The sequence below is a fragment of the Oncorhynchus mykiss genome, chromosome 9 (genome assembly GCF_057628025.1).
Source record: "Oncorhynchus mykiss isolate SJ-2025 chromosome 9, ASM5762802v1, whole genome shotgun sequence".
In the NCBI taxonomy this organism is placed as follows: Eukaryota; Metazoa; Chordata; class Actinopteri; order Salmoniformes; family Salmonidae; genus Oncorhynchus; species Oncorhynchus mykiss.
In genome coordinates this window covers 27,516,164-27,531,838 of record NC_143030.1, presented here as the reverse complement: position 1 = coordinate 27,531,838, position 15,675 = coordinate 27,516,164, and the positions used below count along the sequence as shown (strand labels likewise).

General features: G+C 41.4%; 2 protein-coding genes across 7 annotated transcripts in view; one reads left to right on the top strand and one right to left on the bottom strand.

Moving 5' to 3' along the window:
- The window catches only part of LOC110531780 (B cell scaffold protein with ankyrin repeats 1), a 32,720-nt gene extending 20,321 nt beyond the window's left edge, over window positions 1-12,399 (bottom strand). For 2 of the 3 annotated variants that reach the window (XM_021615194.3, XM_090183869.1), the window contains exons 1-4: window positions 12,197-12,399; window positions 11,049-11,444; window positions 1,694-1,857; window positions 1,275-1,413 (exon numbers count right to left, since the gene is read on the bottom strand). In XM_021615194.3, the coding sequence (XP_021470869.2) occupies window positions 1,275-1,413; window positions 1,694-1,857; window positions 11,049-11,444; window positions 12,197-12,206 (709 nt within the window). In that variant the 5' untranslated portion in view covers window positions 12,207-12,399. The remainder of the gene's footprint in view (window positions 1-1,274; window positions 1,414-1,693; window positions 1,858-11,048; window positions 11,445-12,196) is intronic. The other variant, XM_021615196.3, reaches the window with a different exon arrangement.
- Window positions 12,400-15,181: 2,782 nt separating this feature from the next.
- Window positions 15,182-15,675, top strand: part of LOC110531778 (protein phosphatase 3 catalytic subunit alpha) — a 99,436-nt gene continuing 98,942 nt past the window's right edge. For all 4 annotated transcript variants that reach the window (XM_021615192.3, XM_021615190.3, XM_021615191.3 and 1 more), the window contains exon 1: window positions 15,182-15,590. In XM_021615192.3, the coding sequence (XP_021470867.1) occupies window positions 15,524-15,590 (67 nt within the window). In that variant the 5' untranslated portion in view covers window positions 15,182-15,523. The remainder of the gene's footprint in view (window positions 15,591-15,675) is intronic.

The window sequence follows — 15,675 nt, the reverse complement described above, 5'->3', positions numbered from 1 at the left end:
CCAAACTTCTTCCTTCCATTGAGTAAGACATGAGGAATCCCAAACAATTGTCAAAAGCCACCCACGGATCACCCAAACCAATCCCACCCCAACAACCAGTATACAGTATCGTCGGTTCTTTATGTCTGACAAGTAGTATGGAGCTGCGGCTTGGAGTATTGCTTCTTCATACTTTGTAATGTATTTCCTGTGAATCTGGTGATGTTTTTCCCCCCATTCAGAGAAATTAGCTACAAGTCCAAAACTTTGATTGAGAAATGGGCCAGTGACTAAAATGTTGTGACAACCCTAATAAAATAATAGAATTATAAATCATTGCATGGCAGACACATGTTTTTCAATAAAGTTCTTAGAAAAACATCTTTACATGAAGTGTGATTGGTGAAATGTACTATTAAATTCAAACCAATACCTTCGCAAAACCCTATACAGTGTGTGTTTGGGACTTTTACCATTAAAGACCATTAGAGAACATAACATTGAAACCATTAGGACTGCTGTAGTCTAATGGTTTGCTTGTACGCCAGCAATGGTCTATCTAATCCATACCTTTTTTGAAGGGAATAAACCACACACATAGGGGATGTTTTCTGGACACAAAGAGAAGGACAAACTCAATTGCTTTCATGGAGGACTAGATTGAATTACGAGGATGACCACACAATTTATTTTCATCATGAGCAAAACCTATTGGTTTTCTACCCATTTTTGCAAAGAAAATGTGATCCATTTAATAAACACACGAAACCAGGAAATGGACACAAGGGTGTGGTGGCATTAGCAGGAACAGCAGCATCTAGTAGGAAAAACGTGGTACTTTCCCACTCATTTATGGTAAATAATGCAATCGACTTCAAATGGCTAATTTCTCTAAACAGGGGGGAAAAACAATCACCAGAGTCACAAGGAATATATTACAAAGGATGAAGAAGAAATACTCCAAGCAGCAGCTCCACACTACTTGTCAGACAGAGAACTGATACTCTATACTGGTTGTTGGAGTGGGGTGAGGGGGGTCCATGGGTGGCCTTTGATAATATTCAAGGATTCCTAATGTCTTCCTCATTGTTAGGAAGAATTATGTTCCAAATTAGATGTTAGGTACTCTATTTATTTAATATTATGTGAATCCTGTTCATCTTATCTGTTTCTAATTATAGAAACGATTTTCCAACAATCTGAAACGGTGAGGGTCGAGAATCCTATTTCTTGTGCTTTTTGGAGGTGGAATGACTCTCTACAATAAGCAAGAATGCAAGTGAATTTTCACATACCTGCTGCGTTCACACAGAGGGTGTGTTTGTTCCAGTGGACAGGTTTCACTCTCACCCTCTGTTTACTCCTACTGAACTCAACCTCAGCATCTTTACTGGCCACAGAATCTTTTAGAAGAATGAACACCTCGCCTGGTGTCTACAGGAGGGAGAACACAAAACATAAACGTACTGTAACAATAGAAAAAGTACATTGGTTGACATGCTGACCATCTCAAAAGCAGCTATATTAAATGTTTAAAAAATAAATAAAAAAACCTAAACAACCAAAAACTCAAAACCAATTTGATATGTAAAAGTAAAGTGACTGCATTTTGGATCTATATACATCTTGTTACAGTACATTTTATGTACGACTGGCTGAATAAGTAATGTCACTGAATGCTTTGATGTTGCCTCCTGACATGTTAGTGCCTCACCCCACAGAGAACTCTGGACGGGACCAGCACCATGTTGTTGGGTTTGGTACTGGAGGGTCCGGTAGACTGCCTGCACTCCAACTTTAGGTTTAACTCCAGCTTTAGATCCGGTCCCGTCAACTTCCCAGGAACAGCACTGACATTCCCTGCTGCAGCCTGGTGCCCTGTGGAAGGTCCACCGACAGTCAAGCCAACATTAAATACTTAGTGTTTCCCCTACCATTGTATTTGGTGCCAGATTGCCTTACATTTAGGTCATTTAGCAGACACTCTTTTCCAGAGCAACTTTTTTCTTTACCTTTATTTAACTAGGCAAGCCAGTTAAGAACAAATTCTTATTTACATTTTTTTTATTTTACCTTTATCTATACAGGTTTTTTCTCATTGATATAACAACTCTTTTCCAAGAGAGACCTGGTCCAATAGCATTTCAGACAAAACAACTTACATACACTAACACAACATTAAACAAAACTAGAAACACACATACAGTACAACAAAAACATTGTACATTTAAAAACACAAACGTCTTGACTAAAAAACAGCTGGTCTAAAAACAATGGCACTCTTCTATGAAATATACATCGATCAAGTGTTTAAACTCCACCAACGAAACTAGATCATCACATTTTAAAACGTTCAGGAGAGAATTCCAGAACCACGGAGCTAAGTAACTAAAACTTTTTCTACCATGTCCTGTTCTAATTTTTGGTACTGTTAGAAGCAAATCAGAATGGGACCGTAATTGATATTAATATACTGACCTGACTAAAAAAGAACAGAGATAAAATGGCATTTTACCCAATATGGCCTTATAAACCAGTGTATACCAGTGTTTAAGCCTACGCAAGGTCAATGACGACCAGCCAACAGCGCTGTAGAGATCACAATAATGAGTTAGATGTTTCTGATTTGAAATTAACCTGAGGGCTGCATGATACACTGAATCAAGTGCTCTCAGGGTAGTGGCTGAGGCCTGCATATGTATAACATCACTAAAATCTAAAACCGACAGTAATGTACATCGTACCAGTTCCTTCCTGGCCTCAAAAGAAAAACAAGCCTTATGCCGGTAATAAAATCCTATTTTCAGCTTGAGCTTCCTTATCAAGTTCTCTACATGCACAGTGAAGCTGAGCTTATCATCAACCCACACACCCAAATATTTGTACACTTTAACTTGCTCTATAGTATGTCCAGCAAATGTAGCAATGACATGATTTGTAACATGCCTGGCATTTGAAAATAACATGCATTTTTTTAACCCGAATTTAGAATCAGCTTTAAATCATACAGATTCTGTTGTATGATGTTAAATGCTCTTTGTGCATTTTCAAAAGCTAAAGATAAACTACTATCACTTGAATAAAGAACAGTATCATCTGCATAAAAATGAACATCCGCTGTTTCAATAAGATCCCCAATGTTGTTGATATACAAAATGAACAACAGTGGGCCCAAAATAGAACCTTGCGGAACACCTGAGCACACCTCTATGGACTCAACCATCCGTCATTACACATTGTGTACGATTTTAACCTTTGCACTAACACAGCATGTTCCATGGTATCAAAAGCCTTAGACAAATCAATAAAAACAGACACACAATGTAACGTCTTATCAAGAGCACAGTGGATGTCATTTAAAACCTTCAATGTTGCTGAAACAGTGCTGTGGCCAGACCTAAAACCTGTTTGCATTCCATTTAAGATGTTGTTTTCTTGGAAGTAGTCCTTTAGCTGCCTACTAACTAAGGACTCCAGTACCTTTGACAGTACAGACAATTTTGATATGGGTCGATAGCTGTCAAGTAGCGAGGGATCTCCACATTTCAGGAGAGGCAGTATAAAAGCAGATTTCCATAACTTGGGGATTTCCTTAATATCAAGCGTGAGGTTAAAAATACATGTTAAGGGGGAGCAATGATGTCTGGTGTAGGAGGTTCATCAGGGCCAGGGGATTTTTTAAAATCAATTTCTTTCAGGACTTTACACACTTCTGAAACAGAGGACGAAAAGGAGAACCTGATGAAGGAGTGCACAGGGGTGTCAGGTAAATTCATAGGGGGCTCAATTATACCTTTGACCTTTTCAAATAAACTGCCTGCATCTAAAAAACGCATATTCAAGGCTTTCAGAATGGAGGTTCTCTCAGTTACAATCTGTGGATCGACCAATAATTGTTTGGGAAGCTGTGTATCTTTTTTGCACTCCAAACCCTTCACTACCTGCCAAAATGTGGATGGATTATTTACATTTTGTGAAGTAGATTTCAGGTAGTAGTCTTCTTTCAATTTACGGATCATAGCCACACCCATGTTTAAAAGCCTTCCAATCACGACAGCCTACAGGGGAGCAGTGGATTAACTGCCATGTTTAGGGGCAGAACGACAGATTTTTCCCTAGTCAGCTCTGGAATTTTTAAAATGTATTTTTTATTGAATATCCGAAACATACAGCATACCTACAGTGAAGCCGCTCAACAACTACATCATACCAGTCATCCAACAGACTCCCATTCAGAGCAACACACAGAAGCATCCAGGGTCAATGCCCTGCTCAAGGGCACGTTGACATATCCCGAACCCGAACCCTCCAAGACCCCCCCCCCCACAGTTACCCAATAGCTATCCCTCAACCATTCAAGACCCCTCTCACAGCCCCCCCCCCCAAGAAGTAAAATAAAATATGCAATTTATTCCCTTTCCCTTCTCAAGACCCCCCCCCCCCCAATGCACCAACAACCAAGATAATGAACTAAAGAGAAAAGACAGAAGAAAACAGCAAACAACGCAAAATTACTATAAAAAAATAAATAAAAAATAAAAAACATTTTAATAAAATCATAACAGAATCATAACAGCAATGCCAACTGCCGACCTTGGTGTTGCTTTTGGCCTTTGTCCCCCACCTGTAAAATTATTTTTGGCTCAAGTGTTTCACTTTTGTCCGTATATCATGAGATTCAAATATCCCAAGCAACAGTGAACATCTACATTTCTGGGTCGCTTTAAAATCTACTTTTGAGTTTTACAGTGGTTTACAAAGATTATCCAGAACTGGCTGTGCGTGTCACAGCAGGATGAGACTAAGTAGGGTATATTTGGATTTGCATAAAGAGAGATAATGGCCACTGGTGATGAAAGAGGAAAGGGAGAATTTGAATGATGAGACACACCGGCAGACAAACATACCTTTTGGACCTCCCGTCCATTTTAGATCACTTAAGCAATGAGGGGGGGGGGGGAAACAATATGGATGGTAGCAGATGGTTTTGAAATTCTCAGAAAACTCTTACTGGGGAGCAGAGAGTAGAGAGTGACTCAGGAAATAATTACTGTCAAATTCCTCAGAATATGTAGTGTTCTCATGGAAACCGAGGTCAAACTGAACCCAGGGTACTGTCTAACATAGGCAGCACTTAACTAGAATCAGAGACATTGTGTTCCTACACTTTGTGTCCACATCTGATGCCCCGGGGCAACTACCTCATTTTTGTTGTATTTTTGGGAAACAGGATTTTGAGGGGGGAAAATAGCTAACTTCTTGAAATTCTACACATTTGCCATGGTGCAAAGAGAAAAATGTGCAGATTTATAGCTACTCTCATGCTGGCCTATCAAAATAAAGTGTGACTTACATATTTTGCCATGAGGCTGAGAGAAAAATGTACCGATTTAAAGTTAGGGGGAGCTAGAGGTCTGACCTCCCATTCTTTGCTACTTTACTAACTTGAGTGTTGACTTGAGCTACAGGTATAGCTATCTATGATTTGACAATGCCTAGTTGTATGGAAATTGCTGTGTGGACGTAGCCTGGGCGGCAAGTCCACTAATTAGTTTCTGAGGCAATTGCTTGAAAAATCATCAAATTCAACAGATATACAGTTGAAGTCGGAGGTTTACATACACCTTAGCCAAACACATTTAAACTCAGTTTCATAATTCCTGACATATAGTCCTTGTAAAAATTCCCTGTCTTAGGTCAGTTAGGATCACCACTTTATTTTAAGAATGTGAAATGTGAGAATAATAGTAGACAGAATGATTTAGTTCAGCTTTGACTTCTATCATCACATTCCCGGTGGGTCAGAAGTTTACATACACTCACTTACTATTTGGTAGCATTGCCTTTAAATTGTTTAACTTCAGTCAAACGTTTCATGTAGCCTTCCACAAGCTTCCCACAATAAGTTGGATGAATTTTGCCCCATCCCTCCTGACAGAGCTGGTGTAACTGAGTCAGGTTTGTAGGCCTCCTTGCTCGCACACGCGTTTTCAGTTCTGCCCACACATTTTCTATAGGATTCAGGTCAAGGTTTTGTGATGGCCACTCCAATACCTTGACATTGTTGTCCTTAAGCCATTGTGCCACAACTTTGGAAGTATGCTTGGGGTCATTGTCCATTTTAGACCAAGCTTTAACTGATGTCTTGAGATGAACCAGACTTGTGGAAGTCTACCATTTTTGGGGGCTGATTTCTTTTGATTTTCCCATGATGTCAAGCAGAGGCACTGAGTTTGAAGGTAGGCCTTGAAAACATCCACAAGTACATCTCCAATTGACTCAAATGATGGCAATTAGCCTATCAGAAACTTCTAAAGTCATGACATCATTTTCTGGAATTTTCCAAGCTGTTTAAAGGCACAGTCAACTTAGTGTATGTAAACTTCTGACCCACTGGAATTGTGATACAGTGAATTATAAGTGAAATAATCTGTCTGTAAACAATTGTTGGAAAAATGACTTGTGTCATGCACAAAGTAGATGTTCTAACCGACTTGCCAAAACTGTAGTTTGTTAACAAGACATTTATGGAGTGGTTGAAAAATGAGTTTTAATGACTCCAACCTAAGTGTATGTAAACTTCAGACTTCAACTGTAGGTAGCCACAACTTTTCACCTCGCAGCCATGTCCGGAAGCAGTCAAGTCCACTAGTAGGCAACGGGAATGATCATAAAATGCTTCTCTATTTGGTTCATTTCAGTTATAACGTTACAGAGCTATGACTTTTACATTCAATTGTATATCATGATCATGTGTTGGAATTAAAATCAAATCAAAGTGTATTTGTCACGTCCGCCGAATACAACATGTGTAGACCTTACAGTGAAATGCTTACTCACAGGCCATAACCAACAGTGTAATTTTTAAGCAAAAAATAGGTATTAGGTCAACAATAGATAAGAAATAAAAGCAACAGTAAAAAGACAGTGAACAATAACAAGGCAGTAGCGAAGGGGGGGTTCACACACACAATGCAAATAGTCTGGGTAGCCATTTGATTACCTGTTCAAGAGACTTATGGCTTGGGGGTATCAGCTGTCGAGAAGCCTTTTGATCCTACACTCTGGTACCGCTTGCCATGCGGTAATAGAGAGAACAGTCTATGACTAGGGTGGCTGAGTTCTTTGACAATTTTTAGGGCCTTCCTCTGACACCGCATGTTGTGGAGGTCCTGGATTGCAGGCAGCTTAGCCCCAGTGATGTACTAGGCCATACGCACTACCTTCTGTGGTGCCTTGCAGTCGGAGGCCGAGCAGTTTCCGTCCCAGGCAGGGATGCAACCAATACTCTCGATGTTGCAGCTGTAGAACCTTTTGAGGATCTGAGGACACATGCCAAATCTTTTTAGTTTCCTGAGGGATAATAGGCTTTGTCGTGCCCTCTTCACGACGGTCTTGGATTGTTTGGAAAATTCTAGTTTGTTGGTGATGTGGACACCAAGGAACTTGAAGCTCACAATCTGCTCCACTACAGCCCCGTCAATGAAAATGGGGGTGTGCTCGGTCCTCCTTTTTCTGTAGTCCACAATCTCCTCCTTAGTCTTGGTTACGTTGAGGGAGAGGTTGTTATTCTGGCACCACCCGGCCAGGTCTTTGACCTCCTCCCTATAGGCTGTCTCGTCATTCTCGGTGATCAGGCCTACCACTGTTGTGTCGTCTGCAAACTTAATGATGGTGTTGGAGTCGTGCCTGGCCATGTAGTCGTGGGTGAACAGGGAGTACAAGAGGGGACTGAGCACGCACCCGTGAGGGGCTCCAGTGTTGAGGATCAGCGTATCAGATGTGTTGCTACCTACCCTCACAACCTGGGGGTGGCCCGTCCTGTTTAGTCCCAGGATCCTTATCTTAGTGATGAGCTTTGAGGGTACTGTGGTGTTGAACGCTGAGCTCTAGTCAATGAATAGCATTCTCACGTAGGTGTTCCTTTTGTCCAGGTGGGAAAGGGCAGTGTGGAGTGCAATAGAGATTGCATCATCTATGGATCTGTTTGGGCGGTATGCAAATTGGAGTGGGTCTAGGGTTTCTGGGGTAATGGTGTAAATGTGAGCCATTTACCAGCCTTTCAAAGCACTTCATGGCTACGGACGTGAGTGTACGGGTCTGTAGTCATTTAGGCAGGTTGCCTTAGTGTTTTTGGGCATAGGGACTATGGTGGTCTGCTTGAAACATGTTCTTATTACGGACTCAATCAGGGACATATTGAACATTTCCATGAAGACACCTGCCAGTTGGTCAGCACATACCCGGAGCACACGTCCTGGTAATCCGTCTGGCCCCGCGGCCTTGTGAATGTTGACCTGTTTAAAGGTCTTACTCACGTCGGCTACGGAGAGGGTGATCACACAGTCGTCCGGAACAGCTGATGCTCTCATATGCATGCCGCAGTGTTGCTTGCCTCGAAGCGAGCATAGAAGTGATTTAGCTCGTATGGTAGGCTTGTGTCACTGGGCAGCTTTCCTTTGTAGTCTATAATAGTTTGTATGCCCTGTCACATAACACGAGCGTCGGAGCCTGTGTAGTACGATTCAATCTTAGCCCTGTATTGGCGCTTTGCCTGTTTGATGATTTTTTTTGTAGGGCATAGCAGGATTTCTTATAAGCTTCCGGGTTAGAGTCCTGCACCTTGAAAGTGGCAGCTCTATCCTTTAGCTCAGTGTGAATGTTGCCTGTAATCCATGGCTTCTGGTTGGGGTTATGTACGTACAGTCACTGTGGGGATGATGTTCTCGATGCACTTATTGATAAAGCCATTGACTGATGTGGTGTACTCATCAATGCCATTGAAAGAATCCCGGAACATATTCCAGTCTGTGATAGCAAAACAGTCCTGTAGTTTAGCATCTGCTTCATCTGACCACTTTTTTATAGACCGAGTCACTGGTGCTTCCTGCTTTAATTTTTGCTCGTAAGCAGGAATCAGGAAGATAGAATTGGGGTCAGCTTTACCAAATGGAGGGTGAGGGAGAGCTTCGTACGCGTCTCTGTGTGTGGAATACAGGTGATCTAGAATTGTTTTCCCTCTGGTTGCGCATTTAATATGCTGATAGAAATGAGGTAAACCTGATTTAAGTTTCCCTCCATTAAAGTCCCCGCTCACTAGGAGCGCCGCCGCTGGGTGAGCGGTTTCCTGTTTGCTAATTTCCTGACTGAGTGCGATCTTCTTGCCAGCATCCATCTGTGGTGGTAAATAAACAGCCACGAAAAGTATAGATGAAAACTCTTGGCAAAGTGTGGTCTACAGTTTATCATAAGATACTCTACTTCAGGCGAGCAAAATCTAGAGACTTCGTTCGATTTTGTGCACCAGCCGTTGTTTACAAATATCCACAGACCATCCTCCTTCATCTTACCCGAGTGTGCTGTTCTATCTAGCCAGTGCAGTGTATATCCCGCTAGCTGAATAGCCATGTCATCATTCAGCCAAACTGTAAGATGTTACAGTTTTTGATTGGCAGGATATTCATGATTGTACCTCATTAAATTTATTGTCAAATGATTGTACGTTGGCAAGTAATATTGATGGGAATGGCAGCTATCCCTGTCGCCTTCTGCGGATCCTTACGAAGCACCCCGCTCTGTGTCCTCTGTACCTGCGTCTCTTTCTCTTGCCAATAACTGGGATGTTGGCTTGTCGGGTGTCTGAAGTACGTCCTGTGCGACTTGCTTGTTGAAGAAAAGATCTGTCTAATCCGAGGTGAGTGATCGCTGTCCTGATATCCAGAAGCTCCTTTTTGCCATAAGATACGGTGGCAGAAACATTATGTACAAAATAAGTTACAAATAATGCAACAAAAAAAACACATAATAGAACAATTTGTTAGGCGTCTGTAAAACTGCTGCCACTTCTTCCAGCGCCATTTTAGTCAAATTATCACAGATTTACTGTGATAATTGTGAATTCAACAATTCCAACTATGTAGCCAAAACACCCACCATGTATACAGTATACACACACACACACACACACACACACACACACACTGAACAAAAACAGAAAACGCAACAGGTAAAGTGTTGTACCCATGTTTCATGAGCTGAAATTAAATATCCCATAAATGTTGCATAAGCACAAAAAGCTTCTCTAAACTTGTGTACAAATTTGTTTAGATCCTTATGAATGAGCATTTCCCCTTTACCTGACAGACGTGGCATATCAAGAATCTGATTAAACATCATGATCATGACATGACAGTTGGGGACAATAAAAGGCCATTCTAAAATTTGCAGTTTTGTCACACAACATAAGCAATTGGAATGCTGACTACAGGAATGTCCACCAGAGCTGTTGCCAGAGAATTGAATGTTATTTTCTCTACCATAACCTGCCTCCAACATCGTTTTAGAGAATTTGGCAGTACATCTGACCCTGCCTCACAACCGCAGACCACGTGTATGGCATCATGTGGGCGAGAAGTTTTCTGATCTCAACATTGTGTACAGAGTGCCCCATGGTGGCGCTGGAGTTATGGTATGGGCAGGCATAAATTATGGACAACAAACACAATTGCTTTTTAGTGATGGCAATTTGAATGCACAGATATACAGTGATGAGATCCTGAGGCCCATTGTCATGCCATTCATCCGCCGCCATCACCTAAATGTTTCAGCATGATAATGCACGGCCCCATGTCGCAAGGTTCTGTACACAATTCCTAAAAAATGTCCCAGTTCTTCCATGGTCTGCATACTCACCAGAAATGTCACCTATTGAGCATGTGTGGGATGCTCTGGATCGACGTGTACGCTCCAGAGCCCGCCAATATTCAGCAACTTCGCACAGCCAGTGAAGACGAGTGGGACAACATTCCACAGACTACAATCAACAGCCTGATCAACTTCATACATAGGAGATGTGTCGCGCTGCATGAGGCAAACAGTGGTAACACCAGATACGGACTGACTGGTTTTCTGATCCACACACCTACCTGCCACTTGTTGCCTCAGGAATGAATACAATCATCATTGTATAATTCATTATTGAATAAGCATAATGTAACTATTACTGCTGACCCTATACACTGCACCCGACCTCCCATGATGCCTCTCTCTGCCCTCCCCTTCCCCTGTACCTCTCTGCACAATATCGGTCACCGCCGACAGGTACTCATGGGCGTCTTGCTCGCTGGATACCTGCAGACACTCGTCCCCCTTGAGGGGCACCACCTCCAGGAGGGGCGCCAGGCTGTCTACCCCACACAGAAGCACTACCACGTGGGCCGCGGGGCTCAGCACCCGGGCCAGGAAGAAGCGGCGGAGCTGGCACAGGCCCTCTAGCATTCCCCTGGACAGGATTAACAGCTTGACCTTGTACTGGCCCAGTCGCAGAAAGTCCTCCCGCCGGCTGGTCACTGTGGCGATGTCGTAGCAACAGATCCCTCCCTCCCAGATGGGCCCGGCGAAGATAGAGCGCAGGTATACAGCCCACTGCTCTGCCTCCACCTCATAGATGATGAGCAGGTCCTCGGCTAAAAGAGGATGGATGATGGAAATATGGAGATTTGTACAGGTGCAATGCCACTAATAAATGCCTCGTATGCAAGTCAAACCAATATGTAATATGTTGTAAATGTGTTTTATCCATCCATGTTAAAATCAGTGTCTCTGTGAAAAACATGACCTTATGCTTTACGGGGCTCCATCTCCCTTGATACATAAAAGTTATTTGACTAAATGTTTCTGATAAATAATATGACTAAAATATTACTAACACATTTCGCATGAAACTAATCAGGTAAGTAAGAGTCATGATATTGTTGAACTTATTGAATGTAGCATCTGGTAGACTTGACTACGAAATTGCTAACTTTTAATGATGTATATGAAAGGATAGTTTGATATTTTGATATGAACATTGGAATGGTTGAATATACTTTGAATTGAGTCATCATAGTTATTCTTAAACATTTACTTGGTTTTACTTGGTCATAAGAGAATACAATAATAATACAGTAATAATAATAAGTGTACCAGAATCTTCAACATCATAATGCTAACAGTGTACCAGATTCTTCAACATCATAATGCTAACAGTGTAGCAGATTCTTCAACATCATAATGCTAACAGTGTACCAGATTCTTCAACGTCATAATGTACAATTACAGCTGTGAAGTATCAAATAGCAATATCACAAAAAAATGAAATGTAATTGCATAGCAGCACAAGAGACACAAAAGTCTATGAATTTATCAAAAAGTTCAGAAGGTCTAGGCTACTCACCTGAGCTCATTTTTCACCTCTGTCCGCCTCTCTCCACTTTGACAAAGAAAAACAACTCGCCACACACTGGCTCTATTGTATGCAATTGGTCTGATAAGGGCTGTGAGCTTCCTGCTTGTCAAGATCAGACAGAGAGATGGGGCAGTACATGGTGGCTGGAATTCCAGATGAGCGTAAGGACAAGTGTCTAGCCTTTACCTGGTCTACGGAGGAAGGAGCATAATATAAAATAAAATAAACTGTACCCTTGATAAGAATATACAAATAATAAGAATAATTAACAAGCAAAGACAAAAAAAAAATACTAAATGTAACTTATAGGCCCATTTATAGAGACACTTCAGAGGCAGAAATAAAAAAAAAGATAGCAAAGTTTTTAAAGGCCCCAGGTTTAGATTTGCTAGTTTTAAACAGATTAACTTGGACCACAAAGCCATCAAAGCCTCTAAACACAAGAGACCAACTGCAAAACATCATTACAGTGGCATTACTAATCTAACAATTAACATAATGAACATTGTCAAACTTTAACAAATACTGATAAGTACAATCGGCCATGGCGCAAACCTTTCTTCCCAAACAGACTGCATGGTTATCAAAAATGATGAGAACTTGACCTCAACTAGCCTACCTGGTTAAATAAAGGTGAATGGTTTCCTTCAAAGAAATACTGGCAAAACAACAGTGCAGCATAACCTCTACACAATGCGACTAAGCTCTCACCTGCACAGGTTTAGGGGGTTTTGACTAGATTGCGTACAACTACGACCAGAAGTAACTTTTTATAGCAGGTTAGGAGATAATTTTAGCTAACCCTAAACCTTTTCCTAACCTGCTACATAAACTTTCCTAACCTGCTGCAAAAAGTCACTTCTGGTCACAGCTGGTCTAAGGGATGCTTTTAGACCTTTTCACATGTTCACCACTAATTAGAGTTCCCTGGGAAACACAGACCAAAACTACGGTTCCTACATTGTCACATTAACATGAATTGGGTGATTCATAGGGTTCACAGGGGCACGTGCCCCCTCAGATTTGTGCTGTTTATAAATATATTTATCTCAAAGTCATAACTAGCTACCAGTTGCCATGGTGCTGTGAGGTCGCCTAGGCAGAGAGCTCCTTTTAAATGTGTAAATATTTTATTCTTTTATGTGGGAGTTTTTATATAAAAATGTTTTTATCAACATTTTATTTTGTTAGTTTAGGACCAGCAAGTTAGTTATTTTTGTCAAGATAGCTGTTACGGTTTTCTTCATTTTGGAGGACCAAAATGCAGCGTGGTTATTTATAAACATCGTTAATGAAAGATGAAAACATTAACATTATACAAAATAAGAAAACGCGGAAAGACCGAAACAGTTCTAACTGGTGCAAAACACAGAAACAGGAACAATCACCCACAAGATACCTAAAGAATATGGCTGCCTAAATATGGTTCCCAATCAGAGACAACGATAAACACCTGCCTCTGATTGAGAACCACTCCAGGCAACCATAGACTTACCTAGAACACTCAACCGAACACAACCCCATAGACTACAAAACCCCTAGACTACAAAACCCCTAGACAAAACAAGACACATAAATCACCCATGTCACACCCTGGCCTAAACAACATAAATAAGAAAACACAGAATACTAAGGCCAGGGCGTGACAATAGCTCAGAGGGTAGTGAGCCAGCCTTGGTTTTTATTTGAAACCGAAGATGACACAGGCTTGGACATCACAGAGGCTCGTTGTAGTTTTGACTGGATCTCTCACTCCAAGGTGTATTATCTCAATAATTGGTGTGTAGTGAGCCTCTAGCGCCAGAGTGAGATCTAGTGGACGCCGTGGTTGGAATGATGATCCGGGCCTGTCTTAGTGATTTTAGCAGAGATGCAGAGAAGCGTATTTTTTTTAAAAAGTGATCACCAGCCAGGAGGATACATACAGCTCAAGAGGTATGCTTAAATACGCAGACAAATAAACACATTTTTAAGATAGAATTGTGATTATGGCTCTAGGTTGCAGGAAAAAGCTGTTTCGGGTGTTTGAAAAATGCTACACTCTCCAAAACCCCACCAGCCATCCTCACAGTATTTTGTGCCCGCTCAGATTTTTGGGATGCATGACATCCCTGGGTGGATTGATAATTTCTATTCCACATAGAGAATAAAAACTGTCGCTATAGGGATCCAATGCTGGAACCCTATTGTAATTGGTGGGATTACTATGTTTCTGCTTTTAAAGTGGATACAATTTTAACATGGTATAACCAGATCAATCTCTAATTGACCGCAAATGGACTGCTATTCAATTATGGAGATCACTTGATTGGTATAAGCAATTGGTATCCACTGTTAAATCATTCCAGACTTCCACAAGTGAGTAGGGCAAAGATGGGACCTGTATGTCGATTTGGGATTGAGCAGTCACCAAACTGTAAACTGGTTGGGGTAAGTGTACTTTACCTCTATTAGAATGTCTTTAAATGTCCACATGGTGGTGCTGTAATAACAACCGAATTGAACTGTCTCTAAACTAGTTTAGTTATAAATCCAAAAAGCTGAACTCTCTATTAACCACTTACAACCCTTTACAACCTCACTAACAGTGTTATGAAGCGGTTATGCTGAATACATGCACCAACGTGAAGCTAAAGAATATATAGGCCAGTTGATTCACCCTGTGCATCATGATGTGAAATCGAATTCAACTACTCTCTAGCCTGGTGGTGCTCACTCAAAACAGTGAATATTTGGCCATCTAAATTGCATGACATTTTGCATGATGACAACTCTAAACCCTTCAAGAGAGATTGAATGAAGTTTAGAGACTGAGATTAAGCAGAAATGGTAGGATACAGTGCACGACTCTGGAGTTGCAGGCCAACGCTACCCATGGTTGATGTTACAATGTTGCAACATACAGAAGAGGGAACTGATGTGTTACAACACTGCACATATAACCTATAAAAACATGTTAGACATACACAGACTGAAACAAAACGAGTCCGTGGGCAAAGGGGAATATGAACACAGAGGGTCTAGTCTCTGCCACCAATAGAAGAGCGATATATATGGGGGCGTGTCTTACCAACTGCAGGCTAGGTTGCGCGCACAGCGCTGGGAGAGAGAACTTGATACAGAGTAACAGTAAATCACACGGACCTACAGTATACCAGTGTTGAAATTTGTAATCCTATTGCATGTATTTTTGGCTAGTGAAAGGAGCAAGTGAGATCACTGCGATCTCCCATTTGGATAGAGTTGATTTGTTGGGTAAGGACAACAACGGATCTTTTTCAGGCACAGTTCAAATATATTTGAATTTCTAGCACCATGGAAATGTCCGAAAACAAGCCGAATGATGATCCGAAGTTATCTACGACTGACAGGATGGTCAAATGTAAGTGTACAATTAATTGATGTTGATCATAAACAGTTGCCGCGTTGCTTTTTATTTTGGTCATGAAGTCACACACTGCTGCCAT